The sequence below is a fragment of the Gracilinanus agilis genome, chromosome 1 (assembly GCF_016433145.1).
Source record: "Gracilinanus agilis isolate LMUSP501 chromosome 1, AgileGrace, whole genome shotgun sequence".
In the NCBI taxonomy this organism is placed as follows: domain Eukaryota; kingdom Metazoa; phylum Chordata; class Mammalia; order Didelphimorphia; family Didelphidae; genus Gracilinanus; species Gracilinanus agilis.
In genome coordinates this window covers 356710688-356725981 of record NC_058130.1, presented here as the reverse complement: position 1 = coordinate 356725981, position 15294 = coordinate 356710688, and the positions used below count along the sequence as shown (strand labels likewise).

The 15294-nt window shown below is 34.8% G+C and overlaps 1 protein-coding gene across 1 annotated transcript in view; it reads left to right on the top strand.

Annotated features, from left to right (window-relative positions):
• The window catches only part of NDUFAF2 (NADH:ubiquinone oxidoreductase complex assembly factor 2), a 251199-nt gene that overhangs the window by 143196 nt on the left and 92709 nt on the right, over positions 1–15294 (top strand). Inside the window, exon 2 of the mRNA XM_044663733.1 lies at positions 13028–13114. Coding sequence (XP_044519668.1) covers positions 13028–13114 — 87 coding nt within the window. The remainder of the gene's footprint in view (positions 1–13027; positions 13115–15294) is intronic.

Below are 15294 nucleotides of genomic sequence, written 5' to 3'. Positions count from 1 at the left end.
TTGCTGACGTCACTTAACCTAAGTCTATTACACTGATCCTCCCTTCTGTCTCTTAGCCAGTACCATATTGTTTTGATGACTGCTGCTTTATATTACAGTTTAATATCTGGTACTGCTAGACCACATTCCTTCACATTTTTTTTTCATTATTTCTCTTGATATTCTTGATCTTTTGTTCTTCCAAATGAACTTTGTTATAGTTTTTTCCTAATTCAGTGAAAAAGTTTTTTTGGTACTTTGATAGGTATGGCACTAAATAGGTAAATTAGTTTGGGTAGAATGGTCATTTTTATTATATTAGCTCGTCCTAACCATGAGCAATCAATGTTTTTCCAATTGTTTAGGGCTAGTTTTAATTGTCTGGAAAGTGTTTTGTAGTTTTTTTCTTATAATTCCTGTGTTTGTTTTGGTAGATAGATTCCTAAGTATTTTATATTATCTAGGGTAATTTTAAATGGTGTTTCTTTTTCTACTTCTTGCTGCTGTGATGTGTTGGAAATATATAGAAATGCTGATGATTTATGTGCATTTATTTTGTATCCTGCAACTTTGATAAAGTTGTTGATTATTTCTACTAGCTTTTTAATTGATTTTCTAGAATTTTTTAGGTAGACCATCATATGACCTGCAAAGAATGATAACTTAGTCTCCTCATTGCCTATTTTGATACCTTCAATTTCTTTTTCACCTCTAATTGCTACTGCTAGTGTTTCTAGGACCATGTTAAATAATAGAGGTGATAATGGGCATCCTTCTTTCACGCCTGATTTTATTGGGAAGGCTTCTAATTTATCCCCATTGAATATGATGCTTGTTGATGGTTTTTAGGTATATACTGTTTATTACTTTTAGGAAAGGTCTTTCTATTCCTATACTTTCTAGTGTTTTCAAATGTGTGCTCTATTTTGTCAAAGGCTTTTTCAGCATCTATTGAGATAATCATGTGATTTTTGTTTGTTAGCTTGTTGATATGGTTAATTATGTGGATGATTTTTCTAATGTTTATACATCCTTGCATTCCTGGTATAAATCCTACTTGATCATGATGGCTAACCCTCTTGATCACTTGCTGGAGTCTTTTTGCTAGTATTCTATTTAAGATTTTTGCTTCTACATTAGGGAAATTGGTCTGTAATTTTCTTTCTCTGTTTTTGATCTACCTGGCTTTGGAATCAGTACCATATTTGTGTCATAAAATGAATTTGGTAGGACTCCTTTGCTTATTATATCGAATAATTTGTATAGTATTGGGATTAGTTGTTCTTTGAATGTTTGATAGAATTCACTTGTGAATCAATCAGGCCCTGGTCATTTTTTCTTAGGGAGTTCTTTGATGACTTGTTCAATTTCTTTTTCTGATATGGGATTAAGTATTCTATTTCTTCTGCTGTTAATCTAGGCAATTTATATTTTCGCAAATATTCGTCCATATCACCTAGATTGCTATATTTATTGCCATATAATTGGGCAAAATAGTTTTTAATGATTGCCTTAATTTCCCCTTCATTAGAGGTGAGGACTCCCTTTTCATCTTTGATACTGTTAATTTGGTTTTATTCTTTCCTTTTTTTATTAGATTTACTAGTATTTTGTCTATTTTGTCAGTTTTTTCAAAATACCAGCTTCTAGTCTTATTTATTAATTCAATAGTTCTTTTACTTTTGATTTTACTAATTTCTCCTTTGATTTTTAGTATTTCTAATTTAGTTTTCATCTAAGGATTTTTAATTTGTTCATTTTCTAGTTTATTAAGTTGCATGCCCAATTCATTACTCTCTGCCCTCCCTAATTTGTTAATATATGCACTCAGTGATATAAATTTTCCCTTTAAATCTGCTCTGGCTGCATCCCATAGGTTTGGGTAAGAAGTCTCATCATTGTCATTGTCTTCAATTAAATTATTAATTATTTCTATGATTTATTCTTTCACCAAATTATTTTGGAGAATCATATTATTTAATTTCCAATTAGTTTTTGGTTTGCCTCTCTAAGAATTAGTATACTTACTAATAACTATTTTTATTGCATTATGATCTGATAAGTTTGCATTTATTATTTCTGCTTTTTTGCATTTGTTTGCCATGTTTCTATGCCCTATTCCATGGTCAATCTTTGTGAATGTACGATGTGCAGCTGAAAAGAAGGTGTATTCCTTTTTGTCCCTATTTATTTTTCTCCATATATCTATTAGCTCTAATTTTTCTAGGGTTTCATTCACCTCTCTTATCTCTTTCTCATTTATTTTTTGGTTTGATTTATCTAGATCTGATAGGGGAAGGTTGAGGTCTCCCACTAGTGTGGTTTTGCTATCTATTTCATCCATGAGCTCCATTAGCTTCTCCTTTAGAAATATGGAAACTATACCATTTGGTGCATACATGTTGAGTACTGATATTTCTTCATTGTTTATACTGCCTTTTATTAGGATGTAGTTACCTCATTTAACCATATCTATTTTTACTTTGCCTCTGTCAGAGATGATGATGGCAACCCCTGCTGTCTTTTTCTCATTTGAAGCCCAATAGATTTTGCTCCATCCTTTCATTTTTACTCTATGTATGTATGCCTATCTCATGTGTGTTTCTTATAGACTACACATGGTAGAATTTTGGTTTTAATCCACTCTGTTATTACTTCCGTTTTATGGGTGAGTTCATCCCATTCCCATTCAGAGTTATAATGATCAACTGTGTAGTCCCAGACATTTTGATTCTCTCTCCTGGTCCTGTCCTTTTTTCTTTCACTGTTTCTTTCTATACCAGTGTTTTGTTTTTAATCATTTCCCCTAATCCCCTCCCTTATTGTACTTCCCTTTCTCCCCTCTCCCTTCTTATTCTTCTTTAGGATCTTTTTAAGCTACCCTGCTCCCACCCTCTCCCTTCTTAGTGTTACTTTCCTCTCCACCAGTCCTTTTGTTACCTTTCTACTTCTCTATAGGGCGTGAATCAATTCTCTGCCCCAGTGTATCTGATTGTTCTTCCCTCTTTAAGTTGATTTCAGCTCACTTAAGTATTAAATATTTTCTCTTTCCAACCCCTTTACCTTTACAGTATATTGTTATTCTTCCCTATTGGCCCCATGCGCTTCTTTATGGAATATAAATTTACTCCATTTTGTTTGTTTCCCCATTTTTCTTAATATTACCTTCTTCCCCCCCTCTAGTTTTGTATATATTTATGCATACGTATACATACATACATACATATATGTGTGTGTGTGTATATATATATATATACATATATATATATATATATATATATATATATATTGCTTGACATTTCATCCTATACAGTTTTTCACTGTTGTAATAGGTATAGGCTTTAAAAGTATAAAAGCAGATTTTTGCAAGCATATTAGGGAAAGCCTTTGCTGGATATCATAGACATTCTGAATAGAATGCAGGGGGTAGAGAGGAGAGAACTAAGCAACAGACATTGTTGTTTTGAGGGGAGTTTGGAGCAGAAGTGCAATCAGCAGTTCCTATTTGACCTGGGATCTTGGAGATTGGTGAAGGTTGTAAAGGCTGAAGATTATCATCCTGCAAGTCAACTCTGAGTAGGGAAGAGGCCTGTGTTCTGGTAGACAGTTTGCAAACATCATTCCCTACCTGGTTACTTTTGGATCATCACCTGTGGAGGACTTGGTTCCTGGTATCCTGAAGACATCTTTGGACCAGTTGTGAGAACCCAAATCCAAGCCCTCTTCCTCAAGTCCTTAGCCAAGCTGTCAACCTGACAGAAGCCAGCTTGGCTAAGGAACTTACCCTTTTGACTCCAGTCCTGGGCAGTTAGACATAGTTTCACCTCACCCCCTCTCCTATCCTCTCAAATTACAATTAAACTGTTTCCCTGTTTGTTTTCTTTATACCTTAAAGTTCTTATACTGTGTGTATTTGTTAAACTCTGTGTTTATCCCTGGCTAGGTGGGCCAGTGTGAAAGTTAAGGCCTAACTGTCACTCCTGTCACCTGTCATTTCCCCAAACAGCTAAACCCAGTTTCCCTGGATTGTTTGGTCCCAGACTATTGTCCATTCCTTTCTCCTACTCACCCTTCTGATTCCAGATAAATATTTAAGTTAACCCCCTGTTTTCCCCATAAGACTGTTCCCTCCATGTAAACTTCTAGTTACCCTGTTGGTAATAACAATTTTTAATATTTGCCTATATCTTCTTTTCTTCTTGGGATACAAATTGATTGAACTTATTGGGTCCCTTAAAGAAAAGATTTTTCCCCTCCCCCATTCTCTTAATTACTTTATGGTGATTCTCTTGAGTTCTGCGTTTGGGCAGCAAATTCTCTGTTAAATCTGGTTTTTTCTTTGTGAATGCTTAGAAGTCCTCAATTTTATTGAATGACCATACTTTCCCCTGCAATAATATAGTCAGTTTTGCTGGATAGTTGATTCTTGGTTGCAGACCCAGTTCTCTTGCTTTCCATAATATTGTGTTCCATGCCTTCTGGTTCTTCAATGTAGATGCAGCCAGATCCTGTGTTATCCTAATGGTGGTTCCCTGATATCTGAATGACTTCTTTTAGCAGCTTGTAATATTTTTTTCTTTGGTCTGGTAGTGTTTGAATTTGGCTATAATATTCCTGGAAGTTGTCAGTTGTGGATTAAATGTAGGAGGTGATCCATAGATTCTTTCAATTTCCACTTTTCCCTCATGTTTGAGAATGTCAGGGCAGTTGTCTCTGATAGTTTCTTGTAGGATGATGTCAAAACTTTTTCTTTTATCATGATCTGGTAAACCAATAATTCTTAAATTGTCTCTTCTAGCTCTGTTCTCCAGATCTTTGGTTAAATCAATACGTTGTTTCATATTTTCCTCAAATTTTTCATTTTTTAAATTTTGTTTAATATATTCTTGCTGCCTTGTGAAGTCATTTGCTTCTAGTTGTTGAGTTCTGTGTTTTAAAGATTGAATTTCATCCCTGGCTTTTTGGTCATCCTTCTCCTTCTGGTCTGATTTTCTTTGTAGATCATCTTTTACCTTCTTTGCTTCATTTTCAACTGTCCAATTCTGGCTTTTAAGACTTTATTTTCTTGTTTTAGTTCATGTATTTCCTTTTTCAAATTGTCTTCAGCTTCTTTTGCCTCTCTTGGTTGCTTTTTGAGTTCCTGAAGTTCTTGAGTTATTTGAATTTTAAGATTTTCAAAAGCTTGTGTCCAATTCACTGGAACTTCTTTCTCTTCTTCTATTTATTTCATTTGCTCTCTTTTTACTTCCTTGAAAGAAGCTATCAATTGTCATTTCTTTTCACTTTTTCTGTGTTTACTCATATTTTTTCCTTTTTTGTTCTGTTAGTTTGAGCAGATGTACTTAATGATCTTTAATGAAAGATCTTCCTCCAGCTGGCAAAGGAGGTTTGTAGTTACTTTCTCTGCCCTCTGAAGACTTCTTGAATTTCCAGTTGTTGGTATTTAGCCTGTATTGATTGGATTAGTCTTTACTTCTTAATATGCCCTGAGGCTAAAATCTCACCTCCCAGAGGAGAAAAAAACAAAAAAACAAACAAAAAATGTGGGGGGACAAGAAGGAGTGTTTTTTTGCTGAGTTGAGCTGTCCAGCAGTAGGGTCCCCCTTCGCTATCCTTGTGTTTGATCTGGTTTTCTTTCCTCTTGAAGCCATTTGTTCTCAATCTTGGTGTGAGGAAGCCAAGTGGTCTGCAGTCTGAGGTTTGGCTCTCTGTAAGCCACCTTTTTCAGGGCATTTTTGCTGTTTCTCTGGTTTTCTCCTCCAGTCACCTCTCCAGTGCCTGTGTTCAACCCCCCAAGTCTGGCACCAGCAAGGCCCTCTCTCCCGGCTGGTGGGCCTGCCTGCCCTGAGATTTCAGGGGCCACTGGAGACTCCACACAGCACATGGGGGAGGTGTCCTGGGATTCCCCTTCTATACCCTCAGACCCGACAGTTCAAGAAATGAAGCCTTTTTCTTGGTGTACCTCTTTAGTTCTGCAGCAGTAGGGTTCCCCCTGCTCTGTCCCTTGTTAGATTTGTTCCTCTTTCTTCTCGAAGCACATTGTTTTCTATCTTTGTGTGTAAGGGTGCAGAGGTTCTAGGATTTCCTTCATCTAAGCCTCCATCTTTCCAGAATCCAGCCTTAATTTTTCAATGCAAGGTGAGTCTTCATTGAGATAGAGGGAGGAGTGCTGAGTGGGTTATGAAGATCAGTTCTTTAATGTGTGCTTCTATAGTTCTTCTCTAATACTTAATAATTTTACATCAATGTTCTCTTTAATATTCATGTATAATTTTCTTTTTTTGCTTTATCCCTCTTGGGTATAGAAATCAAGATTATGTTTGGCTCATAAAAGGAATGAAATAAAGTAACTTGTATTTTTACACAGTTTATTTGGTAGGAAATTACAAATTATTTTTTCTCCTTTTACTTTTGCTAATAAGTTTTTCCCTTACTAACAGGTCTGAAAAGAAAGAGCAAGATAATTCTTGCTCTGGAGGAGCTCTCATTTTAATTATAGAAGATAGTGTCTAAAAGAAAGTACAGTTGCTTGGATATGTTCCAGTAGGCTTCATTTTTGGACTTGAGTTGAAGTAGATGACCACTAAGGAACCTTCAGTTCCAAATTCTGTTGATTATGCAATTCCTTGGGATTTAATTACTTTTCTACTTTCTATCCCTAAATTTCCATTCAGAGTAATACTTCATTTGTTTTAAATCTGTAGTACTTATAAATGTATAAACCTGCAATAGCATGCCTAGAAAAGGTTGTCTCCAGATGAAAATAGTTGTGGGGCATGAGGGTAGTTCTTTAAAAACACACACACAAAGTTAAGTGAACACAGAATAGTATACTTGTCAGATCTCTGGGAAAGGAAAGATTTTAAAACCAAGCAAGAGTTAGAGAAAATTACAAAATGTAAATTAAATGGTTTTGATTATATTAAACTAAAAAAACTTGTGTACAAACAAAAACAATGTAGTCAAAATCAGAAGGGAATGTAGTCAAAAACAAATTGGGAAAAAATCTTTATAACAAAAAAACTCTGACAGGGGTCTAATTACTCAAATATACAAGGAGTTAAATCAATTGTATAAAAAATCAAGTCATTCCCCAATTGATAAATGGGCAAGAGACATGAATAGGCTATTTTCAGGTAAAGAAATCAAAAGTATCAATAAGCACATGAGAAAGTGTTCTAAATCTCTAATAATTAGAGAAATGCAAATCAAAACAACTCTGAGATATCACCTCACATCTAGCAGATTGGCTAAAATGAAAGAAGGGGAGAGTAATGAGTGCTGGAGGGGATGTGGCAAAATTGGGACATTAATGCATTGCTGGTGGAGTTGTGAATTGATCCAAACATTCTGGCTGGCAATTTGGAACTGTGCTCAAAGGGCTATAAAAAAATGCCTGCCCTTTGATCCAGCCATACCATTGTTGGGTTTGTACCCCAAAGAGATCATAAATAAACAGACTTGCACAAAAATATTTATAGCTGCGCTTTTTGTGGTGGCAAAGAACTGGAAAAGGAGTGTATATCCTTCAATTGGGGAATGGCTGAACAAATTGTGGTATATGCTGGTGATGGAATACTATTGTGCTCAAAGGAATAATAAACTGGAGGAATTCCATGTGAACTGGAAAGACCTCCAGGAACTGATGCAGAGCAAAAGGAGCAGAGCCAAAAGAACATTGTACACAGAGACTGATATACTATGGTAAAAATCGAATGTAATGGACTTCTGTACCAGCAGCAATGCAATAACACAGGACAGCTCTGAGGGATTTATGGTAAAGAACACTACCTACATTCAGAGGAAGGACTATAGGAGAGGAAACATATAAGAAAAACAACTGCTTGAACGCATGGGTTGAGGTGGACATGATTGGGGATGTAGACTCGAAACTACCACACCAATGCAACTAACAACAATTTGGAAATAGGTCTTGATCAATGACACATGTTAAAACCAGTGGAAATGTGCATTGGCCATGGGTGGGGGAGTGCGGGGGTGAAGGGGAAAGTAGGGGCATGAATCATGTAACCATGTTAAAAATGAATATTAATAAATGTTAAAAAAACACACACACACACACACAGAAAACTAACAAACAAAAAAAAAACCCTTAGCTTCTGTCTTAGAAACAGAAAGAGTGCTAAGGGCTAGGCAATTGGGGTTAAGTGACTTGGCTATGGTCACACATCTAGGAAGTATCTGAGGTCAGATTTGAACCCAGGAGCTCCCATCTCTAGGTCTGACTCTCTTTCCCACTGAGCCACCTAGCTGCCCAATGGTAGGCTTTTTGAAAAGAATAATGGAGAAGGAGGAAGCAAGCAACTATTTTAAAGAAGCCTAAAAAAACAGACCATTTACATCTGAAGGAAGTCCTGTCTTCAGTTCTGAAATGAATCCATAGTACTGGATTGATGCTTAGTGATCACAGATGGACAATTACATGGAAAACTCAATCTGCCACATAAACTGTTAAGGACTTTGTGAATCACTGTGCCATGTGACCAGTCATCCTTGCTTTTTCTCCTTTGGAGGAAATGTTCATAAACAGATGTTCTGCACAATTGACCCTTGCTTTCTGTTAGAAAGTGAATTCAAATCAAAGAGAGTACATGTTATATAGAAAGATTCCAGACTCTTGTAGTCAGGAAAGAATAAGTCTTGAGAACTTAGTTTTGAACCTGTGTGACTACCTAGCATTAATTAGAGTGAGAAGATGGTTAATTGGTTAACTTCTTTAAATTTTTGCTCATTTTTAAATGAGGATAATAGTACAGGTGGCAGTGAAAGATCTGACCTTTTGCTCAGCAGGACCTGCCCTGACTCATATTGTCTGTGTAACTCGGTATCAGCCACTTAACTCCCCAGAACTACCCAGTTTTCTCCACCCTATTCCCTACAATGAAGAGGTCTTTGGTCTGTACCCAAATAACGCAATCATAAAAGGGTGCTTCACTTATAAGGTTGTATTCAGAATCCAGTGAGATAGCCTAGGTAGAACAGACCATATAGCATTTGGAGAAAATCAACTGTTATTAGTATGACATAAACCTCATAGGGTTGATATGAGCAAAGTGCTATATAAATATGGACTCTTTGGCAGACTAGCCTCCTGCCAAATGTGACTGCTTTGTAACTCTTCCCCCTGACTGGGGATTCTGGTGAAATTGCTCAAGTTTTTATATGTGATTTCTGATTATTATATTTCATTCATTAGGTGGTGGAATTTTATTAGGTAACATATCAAAGTAGAATCGCCTTTCCGCCCCACCCCCATGACAAATAAGGTCCTAGTGCATAACTAAATTATATAGACTATGAAGTATATTACTAAATTGAATTAAGAATGATATCATAAGATGTACCACATTTATTTTATTTATTGTTCCTTTTTGAATTATTCATTTAACAGTAGTCTTTGAATTTAACATTTTCCATTATTTTGTTTCTTGCTCATGTAAACAGTCTTTTGAACATAGCTCTAAATTTCTGTGAGGCTATTTGTGTCAGTTAATGAATCAATTCATTTTAGCCTGTTCTACCATAATAAAGTGAAATTTAAGATTGTCTTCTAATTCACAAATGCTGCAATTGTCTAAATCCCTATTGCTAATGTGATTTTCTACCATATCTCTTTTATCCTCTCTGTTCCTCTTTACCTTTTCATCCTCATATGGTCAAGCTGTACTCTGGGAGTAAAAATAAACATAACATTGTATTGGCACATGCCACAGTATATATGAGGTTTGCTTATTTTGGAGTTCAAAGAATATTGTTTCTTTTTATGCCAGTAGTTTACTAGACTCAGATTTGTTTGCTTTTGTTAGCTAGTTTCACTGCAAAGTGGAAGATTTTAATTACAGTAATTAAATTTCTTCTTATTGTAAAAGAGGCTTTTTAAAACCTGGATTTTCCATGCCATCTATCTTAAAGCCTATTTAATTTGGACAAAAAGTTTTCAGCCCCTTTGGATTGAACAATTAAGACATGTTAAAACACATCTGTCATGATTCAGACAGAAAGCAAAAACGACATTGCATAATGCTTGTTCCTTGTGATTTCATTTTTGAAGGCTTGTGTTCTTATTCAGAAATGTGCTTTGTAAATTGAAGATAAGGCTCTCACTACAAAGGATTATAGAATGTGTGTTAGGTGAATATATACAGCTTCCAAAAGCTGATTCTTTGCACATTAATTAAAATTTTAAACAGCTGCCTTTATTGCACTTCCCCATAGTAGATGCATCTTATTACTATAAGTTCAAATGATTTTTTTTTGCCCATAATTTGGTTTTTTCTCTTTTCATGCTAACCTGCTGTGGATCAGTGTGGAGGTTGTATTTTCTCTAAGGATCCAGTCATTATCTCTATGCATTTTAGAGAATAAATGGTAATTCTCCATGTGGTACTCAAGTTGTTTTCTCTTTTATCTCTTAAGAGAGCACTGAAATATATTCAACTTTTGATTATCCACACTATTGGAGGAGAAGGAGGTTATGGATAATGCCCAGCAATGAGTATTTCTAAATCCTTTATGCTTGGCTTTGGAATGTAGTCAGAAACCCTTTTTAGCCTTAATTATAAATCTTTCTAGAGAAATGGACTATGTAACATGTTTTTGTTGCTTTCAACAAAGATACTCTATAGACCTTTAGAAAATGTTTTAGTCTGAGTAATTTTCATTACTACCAGTCCCATGTTTTTGATAGAAAATAGGAATAAAGACATTTATTCATCCCATGTGTGGGAAAAATAAACATACTTATTTAGTGGTCTCTCCATTGCTTAACATAGGACTATTTGTGTTTGCTTTCAGCCTTATAGTGTACTCATATTTTCTTTTGTTTTTTTTTTTAAGATAAAGACACCTTTAAGCAAAATACCATATTATATTAAAGTAGGAAAAGATTCACCTGGTAGTTTTTGAGTATTACTTTAATAACTGTTTTTATATTCGAAACTCTTAATATCTAAAAGATGAAGGCCATAACCTGAAGCAAATTATATCACATGTTTTAAAGTCACAAAGCAAAATTATGCAGTGAAGGGGGAGGTAAGACCTTCTCCACGATCCAAAAAATTTTAGATCATCATCAACCAAAGGGAAAGGGGTGTTAGAAAAAAGTATGTCCATACTTCCTACGCCTGGATATCTGATGTGTTTGATAAGAAATGAACTGCCTTCGAATCTGTTGGGGGAAGATTATGGATCACTGAGTAGGTTCTAATAAAAGGAAGTAGGACTAAATTTCTTCTAGCTAGAGTTGGACTAGAAGGTCCACCAGAGAGTCACTCAGAGGTCTAATTCCTGTATTCTTATGTTTGGCTAATGATGGCAAGAAGAGATATGTAAAAGCGACAAGACTTTAGACTATCTGAATTTCTCTGTATGGAGAGTTAGCAAAGTTTGGATGGGCTGGTAAAGTCAAGAGTTATGCAAGTATATTGGTAAAATCAAATAAATGGCCTGTCAAAAACAAAGTAAAGTTAGTACTTGTATGCCAACAAAAACATAAGGTAATTGTGTAAAATCACAGAATTTTATGGTTTAGAATACCTAATTTAATCACCATGGGGGAGAGAAAGTTGCTCATAATAAACATGGACAAAATGTTAGCTTTGATGTAGGAAGTTCCTTTTTCCAACACAGTGCCAAATTACAGCCTAATTTGTGTTCATTTTATTCCTAGTACTTCACAGAGACATAGGCTTGGAATGGCAGGAATGTGAAGAGTCCAAGTTTAGGTTATTCCAGAGATGATGATAATAGCAGCAGCTAATACTTACAGAGCACTTTAATATTTACAAAGCTCTTTACAAATATTATCTTATTTGATCCTCAAAACAATCCTGGGAATTGTCTCGTTCCACTAATGAGGTAGCTGAGAGTGAGAGAAAGAACTGAAGTAAATGTCCTAGCATTGTATAGTTAGTAGTAAGTAAATGAGCCCAAATTTGAACTCAGGTCTTTCTTAACTCTGGTCAGACATTAAACATTCATTTATTCCTTTGTCTATTTATTTATTTATGCTAGTCTACCATGCCACCTCAAATTTATATATGTATCACTTTAACATTTGCAAGGCATTCTCCCTATAGCTACTTTGTGCTAATAATGGTATCTATATTTTACATATGAGAAAACCAACCTCAGTGAGTTTTTGACATATCCAGGATAATGTAGCTAATATTAGAGCTGGCATTGAAATTCCATTCTCTCTTGATTCCAGGTTTATCACACTTTCCACTATTCTATGGGGCATTTCTTTAAGTAAAGGGCAAAATAGAGTAGGAATTATAGAATGCACAGTTTCGTGGCATATTTTGCATAATGTCTGCTCTGTCTTGCTCTTTATCTTTCACTTTACTTATTTTTAAAAAGTTTCAAAATCTAATAGTACAGAAAAAAGTGTTTTTTTAAATACCTTTGCCACAAAACTTGTTGAAAGGAGTTTACATATAGTAAATTATTTGATTTTATTCTAAATACCCCTTTTCTACTGTACTATTACTACTTTTAGATAAATTGTTTTCCTGGGAACCACTTTTTGAAGATTTCCATTTGTTCCTTTTTTTAAATGTTTCTTTTTTATTGATGGTTTTATATTTTTTACTTAACTCTCACTTATCAATCCATCCCATCCCTATTGGACCATCTCTTGTAACAGAAGAGAAATTTAATGAAATAAACTCACACTGATTATGTCTGATAGCATATGCCTTGTTCTCTACCACTTCTTTATCTAAAAGAGAGACATGTTTCCCAAGCAGTCCTCTGGAGTCAAAATTGATCATGTAGCTGTCTGAAGTTAGTTCTTTTTGTTTGCCTGTGTGAAGAGAGAAGTCTTTTTCTGTAGCATTTTGAAATTTGAAACTATCCCAGCTTGTATCCCTAATTCTAGATAAAAACTTATCTATTGAATTGATGGTAACCTTATAACTTTTAGGTAGTATCCTACGTGGTGATGTTAGATGACAGTAATTAACATTATGTCATATGAAGGTATTTCCCAGGCCTGCTCTAAATATATTTACTATTTATTTTGTAGGACAAACTTTGAAAGAAAGAAGAGTCATAGAAACAAATATGAAAGAAGTAGACTACAAAGAAGGAGATATTCCATCAGAATGGGAAGGTAATTCTTTTTTTTCTCTTATTCAACTATGCAACAAGGATGGTTTAAACATTAGAGAAATAAAAAAGAGTTTACATGTGAACTGTAAGAGGCATAAGTTTAAAAGTAGGTGTGTAAGCAGGCTAGGAACAGAACTATAGTCTAATTTGCTCTTTTTCTGTAACCTCTTAATTTTGAAAGGCAAGACTTCTGACTACATGCTGAGGTTTAAAAACATTATTCTTTTGAAAAGGTTTGTTTAAGGGAACAAGATGGCTCAGTGCATAGAAAGCCAGACTTGGAGGCAGCAGATCCTAGGTTCAAATCAAGCCTCAGACACTTCCTGGTTATGTGACCCTGGACAAGTCCCCAAATACCAAATACCTTACCCCTCTTCTGCCTTGGTACTGATACTTAGTGTCAATTCTAAGATAGATGGTAAGCGTTTGATAAATAAAATAAAGTTTTTTTCATAAGCCTTTTGATTTTATATCTGTCATTTCCAGATATACTTACCCTACCATTAGCCCTCCTTTCAATTTAAAAAAAAAAGGCAAGGTAAACCACTCTCCCCTTTTACAGTGTTCTTCACCTCCCTACCCAGTCCTGCTCCAATACCTCATTAGGGACTTCTTATGACCATGGAATCTCAAAGGCAATGCTCACACAGCTTAAATTCTGGCAGCATATTTTCTATGCTAGAAAAGTTTTGTGTACGTTCCTAGCAATAGACAAAATCTACTTTCTGAAGACTACCTTAGCTAAGAACATAGTCACATGACCAGCAAAATGGCCACATAGTGGTGAATTATTTTCATCAGTGACATACCCTGAAACAAACAAAAACAGAAAATAGCCCTCAGCCTTATGTATTCCCCTTCTACTTCTGCAGTGGCCGTGGCAGAATGATAGAAAGAAAGCAGAAGGTTTAAATATAAGTTTTTAGACCATTTATGTATTATAACTTGACTTGATTGTGAGATGCTTATCCACTGACCAAGAGATAAATATACCATTGAAAGAGGTAAAGCCTATTCTAAGACCAAAAGAAACAAGAAAGTGATAGCTAAAAAAACAGATGGCTCATATGCACTCCTTAAAGATTAAAATAAAAGAGTTGACTGGTTACTTTTATTGTTCATGCAAAGGCAATAAAAATATTATTTGTGGAACACTGAATCATTTCATATTGAAATATTCAAAATTAGTATTTGGAAAACAAAGATAATTGCAGCTTACATGCCAGTGTTGTTTTCAAAGGATGAAGAGGTTGAGAAAATGCATTAGGAATTTGATAAGACCATCTAATTTAGATCTTGATTGCTTTAATGCAAATGCAAGAGAATACATGAGAATGATGAAAAATATATATTAGAAAATTCAGGAAGAAGAAATAAAAGAGGGTCTGTAGCCTACACCAAAGTTATGACTTTCCATCATGAATGTTGTTGTTTTTTTGAGAAAAGAACTGTTAAGTGCTATACCTGGCAATCACCAAGTAAGATGACTAAAAATATTTTAATTTATAGGAAGAGATAATAGTGATGTAAGCTTCATTCATGAATCAGTTCTGTTTATACTCATACCACTGACTTGTCCAAAGATCAAAATTAGTTTAGAAAAGTTCTAAAGGAAAAAAATAATGAAGAAAAATCTATAACATGACATACATAGTTTTACATATGACTAACATATATGATCAGGTATCCTTGCTGATTGTCATGTCTCTACTAGGAATTACTATTATCTTTTTTGGGGGTTAAATTTTTCCTTATTAATTTTATATTTTATAATAAATTTCCACATAAGTTTTCCAAAGTCATGTGATCCATATTATCTCCCTCCCTTCTCCTGGAGCTGACAGGCAATTCAATATGAGTTATATGTGTATTAGCATGCAAAACATTCCCATATTATCAATTTTTGTAAACAAATAATCTTGTAGGACCAAAACCCCAAAACATACATCAAAATAAACAAATGATAAATCATGTTGTCATCTGCATTTCTACTCCAACAGTTCTTTCTCTGAAGGTGGAGAGCATTCTTTGTCATAAGTCCCTTAGAATTGTCCTGGATCATTGTGTTAGTAGAAAAGTCTATCACATTTGATCATCCCACAGTATTTCATTTACTGTGTATAACGTGTTTATTTCACTCTGCATCAGTTCACATAGGTCTTTCCAACTGTTTCTGAAATC